The 11,219-nt window shown below is 40.5% G+C and overlaps 2 protein-coding genes across 3 annotated transcripts in view; one reads left to right on the top strand and one right to left on the bottom strand.

Moving 5' to 3' along the window:
- The window catches only part of vgll4b (vestigial-like family member 4b), a 39,161-nt gene extending 35,442 nt beyond the window's left edge, over window positions 1–3,719 (top strand). For both annotated transcript variants that reach the window (XM_085160679.1, XM_085160678.1), the window contains 3 exons: window positions 495–756; window positions 1,131–1,248; window positions 1,728–3,719. In XM_085160679.1, the coding sequence (XP_085016805.1) occupies window positions 495–756; window positions 1,131–1,248; window positions 1,728–1,984 (637 nt within the window). In that variant the 3' untranslated portion in view covers window positions 1,985–3,719. The remainder of the gene's footprint in view (window positions 1–494; window positions 757–1,130; window positions 1,249–1,727) is intronic.
- A 3,315-nt stretch (window positions 3,720–7,034) lies between these two features.
- The window catches only part of atg7 (ATG7 autophagy related 7 homolog (S. cerevisiae)), a 61,081-nt gene continuing 56,896 nt past the window's right edge, over window positions 7,035–11,219 (bottom strand). The window contains exon 19 of the mRNA XM_085160675.1: window positions 7,035–8,120. Coding sequence (XP_085016801.1) covers window positions 8,088–8,120 — 33 coding nt within the window. The 3' untranslated portion in view covers window positions 7,035–8,087. The remainder of the gene's footprint in view (window positions 8,121–11,219) is intronic.

Consider the following 11,219-nt stretch of genomic DNA (forward strand, 5'->3'; position numbering starts at 1 on the left):
CTTATCAAACCCCATCAGCAATCTGAGAGCTAAGGCTGTGTGTCCATGAGAGTGTGTATTTGTTAGACCAGTATTAATAGCTTTTGCCGTTCCTGCTGACACAGAGCACCATTTACAATTGTCCTTTTATAATCTTTATTTTTTTCCCACGTCACATTCTCCCTGTCTTAGCTGAACTCCTTGTGATCTTACGGTCTCTTTACTTCTTGGCTTTTTTTTTTTTTCTTTGCCCATTCCTTACATCGTTTGTCAACACTCTTTGCACATCATGTTTATTTTTCATCTCATCCCAATCACCAAATATTGTGTTTTTGATAACCTTGGATCGTTACGTTTAAGCTCCAAATGTCTTCTCTTATCATTTTAATTATGATACTGGCTTCAGAGTCAATTTAGTGCTAGCAGACTCAGAATACACATGAATTAAATAACACTATCCAGTGTGCAGGATGAATAACGTGCATTTGTTTTTTGGCTACTTGGCTGTTCCTCAGGAAACCTAATGGAGATTATCGCAGCTCTCCTGGCTCCAAGGAACGCAGCAGGAGCCCCATCGAACGTGTGGTGGTGCCGGGTGCTCTGGGAGTGCCGAGCAACCACATGTACAGCCACCCCCATCACCTCCACCTGGCCAGCTTAGCTACCATGGACCAGCCACTGGCACTTACCAAAAACAGCATGGTGGAGTCAGCACGCAGCAACACAGCAGCTATGGCTACAGTGCTGCACACAGTCAGCACTGTGGAACGCCAGCAGGTAACATACCCGTCCTGTCTTTGGCTCTAATGCACACCACATTTTTCTTAAATTGTCGAGTGAAACCTCAACTCTGGTAGGTCCCCCACATGATGTGACTAATATGCTTTCATTAACCTGCCTCCTTGGTTGGTGGAAAGTACACATTTCCTATTTGGCTTGTTTGCAAACCATGTTTTAAAATCCTGGTGGTCACTGGATCATTCCTGCTCCCTCAAACTTAAAACGTCTTTTCATTTTCTCCATCTTTTCTGAAAAGTTGCTGTTCTGTTCATTTTGTATTTACTCTGCTTCTTTTAACACGCTTTAGCAAATTGCTGATTGGCAATCATAAGACTGAATTCGACATTTAACACAGACTCTTTGTGTTTCAGAATCGTCCCTCAGTGATCACATGCGCCCCAGCAAACAACCGCAACTGCAACCTGTCTCACTGTACAGTCTCCCACAACGGCTGCTCCAACTTCACCAATAACTACAGGAGAAGCAACAGTGAGTACACGTTTGCAAATGTATTTGCAACAGCAATGAGCAACCCAGAGAGAAAGCTCATACTCTCCACGTTCAGATGTAAATGTATTGTAGTAATGCTAGTAATGCTAGGGTTCTTCTGTTTTTATAGCGAAACCGTTGTTATGACAGCGTTTAAACATACTTAATTACAATCTTATCTGTTATCTCTGTACCCACAGAGTCACTCGAGACCTTGGCCAATAAAACATTTCTTTTCTTTTTCCTTCATGTTTTCTGTGGGTTTTTATGATCCCAGTGAAAGCTCTATGATCTCATTGAGGTTAACAGTGAAGTTTAAAATGTTGATTTAAAAAGAAAACCTGCAATAAAAAAGTAAACTCGCATGCACATTAAAACAAATTGCCTGCTGACCATTTCTTTGTACTTTAGGTTTTTTGTTGTTGTTGTTTTTTTTTAACTAAAATTGTAACCCTTTTTTTCTCTTCTTCTTGCATAAGCCAACACAGTGTGTGACCCTGTGATTGAGGAACATTTCCGTCGCAGCCTTGGGAAAAACTACAAGGAGCCCGAGCCCACCGCCACCAACTCGGTGTCCATCACGGGCTCGGTGGATGACCACTTTGCCAAGGCGCTCGGCGAAACCTGGCTGCAGATCAAAAACAAAGGGAGTCCCTCGTCATCTGGCAGCAGCCCAAACTCCTCCCCTGACAGTCGCATGGTCAATCACAACCACTCCCCTTCTGTCGTCTCATGAAGGGGGTGGATAGACCCCAGTTTTCCCAATCCTTATCCTGGCTCTAACATCCATGCCCCCATCACTTTGGTCTGTCACCAGCATCCCAGAGGGAATGCTTGTCTGCTGGTCTGCTAAAAATATCTAAAACCCTCAAGCCCGCTCTCTCACTGTGCACTCATAGAGGATCAATCGAGCAATAACAACACAGTCATTTTTCCCATCTGTCCTCTGGTATGCTAATGCCAGACAATCAGTAATGAGTGATGAGGGTTTAGCCTGGAGCTTAGGTGGAGCATGAGCTTGCTCCTTCCAGTCATACATCATCCTGCATGTCAAGCTTGGAGCTGAGCAAGTGTCTGTAGTTATATGTAAATATGGAGAGAACGGAAAAGGAGATGTTTTAATTATTAATTTTTTTTCTTTTCTTCTTTGTTGTTATTTTTCTTTAACGGTAGTTTTGTGTACTTGCTTCTGCGTTATGCGATGCCCGACGTTTCAAAGGAAAGATGAGCGAGAAACACTTTGGAGAAAATGAACATAAACCACCTGACTGTTCTACCAAAGAAACCTCAGACGCTGATGTTTATCCATGCCCACCTCGGAAACAAAACAACAAAAAGCCATCTTGCAATCACCTCCCTCTGTTTTTATCTTCTTTCATCCTCTCACCTGCCTTCCCCCTCTCCCCCCCCCCCCCCCTCACTTTTCCTCCCTCTCTTCTGTGTACGTGTTCTCGTGGTTTTGTTACTGTATGTGTATACTTTAGTGATCGACTCGGTCTGATTTGCACTACTGCCGTAGAGAGTAAAGGGTGGCATGTCATTTTGCGATCTGGCACTGAACACACTGGGACGGATGAGGCTGACTTTGATACGATGGCATATTATTCCAACTTTTGTTGGAACAGCCATTTTTGCATCCCATGAACTCCTCTCTGAAATCTACCCGTGCATATTTCCACCCCAGCGCTGGTAGAAAAGCGTGAACAAGGTCATTATCCATTATTTATTGAAAGCATTTAGGAAAATGTAAACACGCCATTATGGCGTTGGGCAGTAGACGCATGACTCACAGCAAGCTTTTGACTAGCGTTTGTCCGTGCGCCATCACTGAAACTTCAATAGTGAAGCTGTTAGCTGAAAACACACACATAGGTGAAAAACTTCAGATACTGCGTGATTCAAACAGCCACCAGCACTTCACTAAAGAGTGGTTATATTGAGAGCTGCAAGTATTAATATAAATAAAGAGAGAAGTTATTGGAGGGACTTAAAAATGTACCATCCACCATTAGTCACCAAACCGCTACATCATATTGTGAGAACAAGGTTATAAGTAGGTTGAATTAAACACTAGAATTGCAGCTTGCAGATTTGGTCTAATGTGGCCATAAAATGTGTAAATATGAATGTTTGTATGTGGTTTATACAGATACCTAAAAAGCAAAAGACACCTTGGTTTTTTATTATTATATTTTAACATGTCATGCTGCCCAGTCCTCTGCTATCGGCTCTACGCACATCCAGATTCTTATTTAAGCAGCGCTGATTTGTATCGAACAATAAAAACTGTTGGCTTTCAGTTTAAGAGCACAGTCAGGTTAAAAATGAAAAAACCGTCAGCTCCTGTGATGTTTGTGGCCATCACAACCGTAATGAGAGGAGATTAGGGTTGAAAACACTGACCGAGTGTGTTGAAGGCTGGGCTTTGCCGAACGACGTGCTTTGATGTGTTTCACGGGCTTAATTGCTGACAGTGATGAGGGGATAGATGACGCTGCATGTCACTTTGTGGTTGAAAGAAAAAAAGTCTGGTTTCTCGACCGGGGGGGAGAAGATTTTTCAGATCTCTTCAAACACACCTTTGTTTTTGTTGTTTTTTGGGGGGGGCGGGTTTTGGTCTCTTTGATCGTGGGTGTAGTAATTATATTTGGCATACACCCTGCTGTCCTTCCCTCCCTCTCCTACACACTGTGGTTTGGTAGATTTCTACAAGGTTTTAAGGGTAAATTAATGCATGTTGTTTTGTTTTTTTGTTTGTTTTTTAATAGCTGGTATCTATTAGTGTTTTTAGCATTTCAAACATAACTTTTATTAGCCTTTTCATTCAGACGTTAGTTGTTACTTCTTTCGTTGTCAGTAACAGACATAGACACTATACACTCACTGCTGGGTCAGTTGTACTCCATATTGTTATTGTTATTATTACAATTTTGTATTTTTTTGTTTTGTTGTTTTCCATTACTAGCAGTATGGTAACAAACATCTATAGTGGGTCAGCCTCCGGACAGGCTCTGTTTAATGATGAGAGCTACGTTTCCTAAAATCATCTCAACCCAGCAGGCGATCAGCTCACCCCCGCAGCAGAGTGACGATCGTCTTGGGGTTTAGTTGGGTTTGGGATCCAAAGCTCATTAAGGTTTTCTTAAGATGTTGATCCATCAGTGGTACAGGATGCTACAAACGTCAGCTTGACTGAGCTGAGACACCACACAAACAGCAAAAAGTCAGCGGGGTCTTGTTTTCTCCAAAAGCATCTGAGCATCTAGCCTGTTCAGCTGCCATCTTAAAGTCACCTTCGCAGGCATTGGATGCTTTTGGGAAGCAGGGTTTGCTTACAAGAAGAGTTGGTTCACGATGGCTCTCAAACATCTTGTTGACGCATAAAAGTGTCTTAAAGTTACGGCACTAAAAAGACGACATTACGGAAATAGCATTGGCAGACCTAGCAGAGAGACGCTAGAGAACAAAACACTTGGCTGATAATTAGTTATCTGAATTTATGGTGTGACGTTTCACCTCGCTCAACCTCCATCAGCTGACTTTTTGTGTTCCAACTTGGTTTCTAGACCTTTTTTATAAATATATATATAAATACTTATTTCTCTCTTTCTTTTCTGAACTTAAACTAGAGTGCTGCAGTCTAAGGAAATGAATTTTACTCTGCAAAGCAACCTGCGCCAAGGTGGCATACATTCCTGCTGTAGGCAACTTTGTACAGGCCTCAATGCATTCGCTATCTTTATATCAACAGGCGGAGCTAATAAGTTGTGAGGGCTACTTGTCCCCATCCCCTCCCAAAAACATCTCTTGTGTCTTTGCCCGAATTAAAAGGTGCCCCATTTGCCTTTTTTAAGAAATAAATTGGTCATAGTGAAGAATAAAAGATAAAGAGAATAAAGGAACAACTGAATTTTAATTTTTGAGGACATTTAGTGGTCTGATTTAGAGAACTTGGGGTCTTACTAGCAGTCAGTGAAAACATTACTCACCCTGCATTAAAATTACAGATTGACTTAAAGTCTCTGAGCTAAGGCAGATAGGTGGTGAGGTTTTGATTCGTTGGCTTTGTGTAATTTGTGTCAAGAATGGCAAGTACGTACATTAGAGTTCTGTACCGTGTTCTAGAGCGTCTACACATTCCAGTCTCAGCTATCAGAACCTAGAACTAGATGATGGAAGTTCTACAATGTTACCCGAGATTCACATTTAACTGGAGTTCTGTCATGTACTTGTGCTTTCTGTGACCAGTTTCGAGTGGATTGGGTTGGTGGTTTTTCGCAGGCAGAGTGTTGGGGCGGGAGGCTGAGCTTTCAGAAGCTGAGCTTTTGTAAGCGCGACCTGTGAGCCAGGACATGTTCACCTGCCACTCAGCGTTGCCTCTCCCCCCACCTCTCAGATTCAGTCAGCCTGTATGCAGTCAGTAACATCGGAACACGAGGGAAATGGGCTCGGTGTCCAGAGGATTTTGTTTTTCTGTTATTCTTTCTCATTATCATTTCACTACCACCCTGTAGGTAGGCTCTCTTTATGCTTTGGCACACACTCCCTACGCACTGTAGGAAAATCACTTAATAAAAAAATACTTTTTTATAATAGGTAAACTATAAGACCATCATTACGCTGTGCGTAACGAATGTACAGAGAAAAAAAATCGTAGGTATTTTTTGAGGAACAATGAATTTGTTAATGATATGTAGCTATTTAATTGTTTTTTCCCTGTCCTTATATTGTAATCATTGCATTTTCTTTTTTTTTTGTGAAAAAGTTGATCTTTTTTGTTTATAGAGTTTGTCTTGTTAGAGTAAAGGTTCAAGTGCAGGAGCACAGAAAACGTGTGAAACCACAGTAAGCCACAGGTGTGTCGGTGACAATCGCTACTTCCATTGGTCCCCATGGTGTTCGATCATGTGACTTCAGAGACATTTGAACAAGACTTACCAGTAAGCCAAAACAAAGTTTGTTTTGCGGGCCTTTTGAGCAATTTGCATGTTTTGTGTTGTTGGAAGATTTTGCCTCTAGCCCATTCTGTCTTGCTTGCCATTTCCAAAAGAGTTCATTTAAAAAAATATAAGCAAGTAATAGCAAGTCCCCATTAGTCACGGGCTAGCAGGCAGGTACAATTTCAAACAGCACGTAAGCAATAGCATTTTTTTTCATGACTTTTTTCATCTATGGATGGGAAATGAGTGAAGTAAAACTATCAGTCAGCATTTGTTGAATTTGCTGTTGGAACTGATGAAACTGTACATTTGTGCTGCGGATCATCTGCTTTGGTGCCAGTCAGCGAGGCATAGATGATCTAAGAAGCAAATGAGTTCTGGGGATGTCACTTCTAAATATGTCACCACAGTTCCCATCTGTTGAAGTCGTTTTGCATTCTTAATCAAGTTAACATGAAAATCGAGCAAATAAATCAAAGAGGAGTCGGTCTTTACTCGGACTGCACCACATTTTCCAGGTCTTTTTTGAAGTGGAAGTAGCATGTACTTAATGGTAGTAATACTCTGAACTGTAATAAAATTTCTATCAAGATTTGTGGCTCTGTGTCTCCTACTTAAAAGGTTTTGGCAGGCCACCTTTTTTGTACGTTAAAGTAGCCTTGATGAACAATAAAGTGCTTTTAAACCACAGTCTGACTGTGTGGCTTTTTGTCTTGTAATTGTTTGGTGTGTTTGTGCTTGTGAAATGGTTACGAGAGTTGCTCGAAAAGCGGCAAACAGCTTTTTGGAAAGGCTGAGCTAAAGTAAAAAGGGCATTGTTGCATAGCGACATAAACCTCACAGATGTTAATAGAGAAATAATGGATTTTATTCCAGTTTTTTTAATGCAGAAGAGAAAAACATCTCCGAGATTAATCAGAAAACAAACGAGATCCTTTCTCATGATTGAAACTCGAGTCAGTCTCAATAGCTCTCATAAATATCCAAGCATTTGTTAAAATGTACATGTGAATACACTGAATACATCACTGCAGATGAGACTTCCAATGCAGAGGAAGAAATAAACACAAAAAAACATAGTTACACAAACATGTACATGCATCAACACCAACAAACCAAGAGCAACAGTTTCCACAGTTCTAATTATATCACAGTAACATCTGTATGCAAGTCCTCTCTGAGTGAAAGCTTCATAGCAACAAAGCTGGTTTAAGCATCACTTCTACTGTACGTGTCACAGCCTCTAATCAAAAGGCCCCAAAAATGGATGAATCTGCAGAACTGTATTTTATTTTCAAAACTTATCCGAAGCTCTTTCTCAAACTGAATGAGTGAACAGATGTCGTAACTGCCTTGCCAAAGATCTCTCCAGTAAAATCATTAAATGTGTTGATGCAGAGACCTTGGGAGGGGATTGAAACTGTGGCACTTCAGAGAGGTTTCTTGGTGTTTTTAGACTCTTTAGTTCCAATATTTTTTGCAGGTTTTGTTGTGTTTTTGTTCAGGGACTTAAAGTGTGTTTAGACAACAGCAGGTGACAGGAACAGGTACATTCTTTAGTAAGTTCAACAGTTTTACATATCAAAAGCAAAAAAAAAAAAAAAAAATCAAAACTTGTTCAGGCTTTCAGTTATTGTCTTGTTGCCTTTTTCTTAATTGCTTATTATTAGATTACTTCCCAGCTCTGAAGATCTGGGCCATCTTGAATCCAAATGAGGACTATTAGGAATTTTAAAGCTTTTTAACAGCCTTTTTAAAGCATTTATTTATTTATTTGCTCATGTGCTTGGTGCTGATTACGTAAACAACTTGGTCTTTGTAAATACAGGATTTATTTTAGAAAAAAGAAAGTATGGATGGATGTGTTTAGTCCTTCTGAGGGCTTGCTCCGCCAGTTTTTCAGATGCTCTCATCGTCGCTCATGTCCCAAATCTGATGAGAAAGAGACAAAAAACAGGAAAAGAAAAAATCAGCAAAGGCAAAAAGAGACAAAATGAACACATCAGTTATGTTTGTGTTTCCAGAACAGTAAGTGTTTAAAGGGATTCCTGTAGGGACAGGTAGAGGAGCTCTTAGAAGACACTGATCAATGATGCAACTTCAAACATTTAAAAGCTTAAAAACTTTGCTTACTATTCAGGTTCTTGTATCTACAAATGAGCTGAGCAAAGATATTTTAAAATGTCTCTTGCTGAAGTGCACTTGCTAGCGTGCATTGCCATTTGACCATATTGCAAAGCTGCACAACCACCACTGATTGTTGACCAATCGTAATCATGGACACATTTAGAGTTTCTCACAAGAACAACAAGCTATGGTCCAAAACAAATATGAGGAATTTAAAACTAAGAAAAGCTGGAAAAATTGCCAACAATGTGAATGTTTATGCTTCTCATCACTTCAGTCATCTGTGTACCTGACAACAGTGAGTAGCCTACTTATGTCTATGAACGCATTCATTCAGCAAGACATTAACACAGGAGGGACAATTAATTTTCCCAAGCTAAGCTAAATTCGATTCTGCGTGATATCAATTTGATCTCTTTCTAAGACGTTGACGTGGCCCTCCACAACAGTCCTGCTTTTTTATGTACACTAAGCAGATTTCCCCAATAATCTGTTTAAAATATTTCTGACTCAGATAAATGGAGTACCAGGAATTACATACCCCAAAATTATAGTGCAACTTACACGAAACACAATTATGTCAGAAATGTGATGCAACTCCCACATTTTCCGGAAGTGACGCAATAAAAGACAGACACACACACACACACACACACACACACACAGCTGAGCAACTTCTTCTGCATGAGTCTGCCGGTAAACAACAGCGGCCTTCACATGGTAGCAGAAGTCTTCACATTCTTCCTCTGTCAGACGTAATTCGCATACCTCTGACACTTTCTGGAATGTTACACACACAACCACAAATACACGCAATTCTGACAAATACACACAGCGTCCTCTGAAAGCACTGCTTCGCGGCTTTCAGCGCTGAAACGTGAAATTCAGGGAAGAAGCAGAAATCCAACACGTTCACATGGTTTTTAAGTGAAGCCGAGTCTCTTTGATTATCGCCTTGAACTCTATGAAGGTCATTTAGAACAAGGTCTTCCAAGCGCAGTTGCAATGAAATTGCAACAATTTTTTTTTTTTATTTGGTTGGTTATTATTATAGGTTAATTGGATAATCCAAATTGTCACTAGGTGTGAATGTGCGAATGAATGTGAGTGCAAATGGTTGTCTGTCCCTATGTGTTAGCCCTGCGACAGACTGGCGACCTGTCCAGGGTGTACCCCGCCTCTCGCCCTATGACAGCTGGGATAGGCTCCATTGCCCCCCGCGACCCTGAAAAGGATAAGCAGAAGCGAATGGATGGATGGATGGATGGTTATTATTAATATTATTTTTTTATCATATATAAATTCAATAAATATGTTTTTTATTGTTTCATTTTATGCTTTTATTTTATTTTCGCTGTTGCATGATCAACTATGTTTAAATTAATGGTCAAATTTACATGAATAAAAATTAACAGCAATTACTACACCAACAGTGTAATGTCATCAATAGTATACATAACAACTTAGCTACTTACACTATACATTTAGATTTGGCTGGTTTATGTGAAACAATCAATGTCATACACCAATTTACTGCAAGCATAGCCCTCCTGCACACTGGCCTCATTAAAACAGAGACTGACCTATTTTAGATTCTGACAAATGTCCAGATGATCCACCGAGGGAAACATCTCTCACAGAAATGGATGCAAACAAATAAATCATTACTGATGCCTTGTAGCTTAACAAAGGTGTTGGAGTTGCATCCAAGACAACATCATCCTGGTGTGAACATCAGCAGGTTTATTACTGCGTGAATGCAATGAAATATATTTTCTTGCATTCCTGTTTAAATTATGGTTGTTGGAATAGTTAACATTTAAGGAAATGCACTATTATTGTTGTTTTTTGTGTGGTGCCAAGTCCAACAGTACTGTGCTCCTCCACTGTAAACACACATAGCTTAGCATCTGCAACTGGAGAAACAGACTGGCTCTTGGGGAAAAAAGGCTCCGCTTTAAAACTGTGTTTAATGTGTGTCAAACAGAGACGCAAAAACATGCAGCTTGTGTGTTGTAGCTGATGTTTTCTGCTCTAACTATTGCTTGACCACCAACGGTTTAGCCTTCCACCTAGTAGCCTTTGTGCAATCAGCTTGTGCAACAGCATGTCTCTGTTTGGTACCAAACCTGGCAACATCACCATTTCGGAGATTTTGACACGGCTAAAAGCGGCAGCTTCATGTCTGAATCAGCACTCGGGGGTCACTTTTTCTAAAAGTCACTGCAACAGTATTTTGAGTAACTTTCAGGAGAAGTCTGAACCGCATGTTCAAGTAACCCCCTCCACCCCTCCCCGAGAGGGACATCAAATCCTGATAGACAGAATCAGAACAGAGCAGACTGATCAAATCACGAGAGCGTCACCAACCAAAGACCAGGTCTAAAAGTGTTTTCACACTTTGCAAAGAAACAGTTTTCCCTCTCCTCCCTACAAGTTAAGCCAGGCTTAGCACAGCTTGTCTCCAGCTATTAGCAGCCCAGGGTTAGTCCTGTATTTTTCACCTTACTACAGACGGAAAGATTAATAACTGTAGTTAGATTTACTTGTATGTAAATCCCCCCATTTTAAACGCCTTAACTGCCAGAGGACACTAGCTTTACTTTAATAAAGAATTTATTGATACCTGAAGGAGAAAGTTCACATTTAAATCATGAGCAGTTATAAATATGGGCCACTGAGTTCTGTTTTGGCGATGCTATACTATCTCTTTGAGCCAGATTCCTCCATTATTTTTCTTTCCTCCTCATCTGACTCTATTTAAACAAGAATATTTCAGTGATGCTTTTCCTGACATACCTGCTTTGACAGGGAGTAGTGTAGGTAGTGCTACACACAGTAAGGACCGCAGGTGCTCCTGTGGCTAAAAATCATGTGTGCCAGCAGAAAAAGCTGTCCAACCTG

This window comes from Neolamprologus multifasciatus, chromosome 5 (genome assembly GCF_963576455.1).
Source record: "Neolamprologus multifasciatus chromosome 5, fNeoMul1.2, whole genome shotgun sequence".
Taxonomy (NCBI): domain Eukaryota; kingdom Metazoa; phylum Chordata; class Actinopteri; order Cichliformes; family Cichlidae; genus Neolamprologus; species Neolamprologus multifasciatus.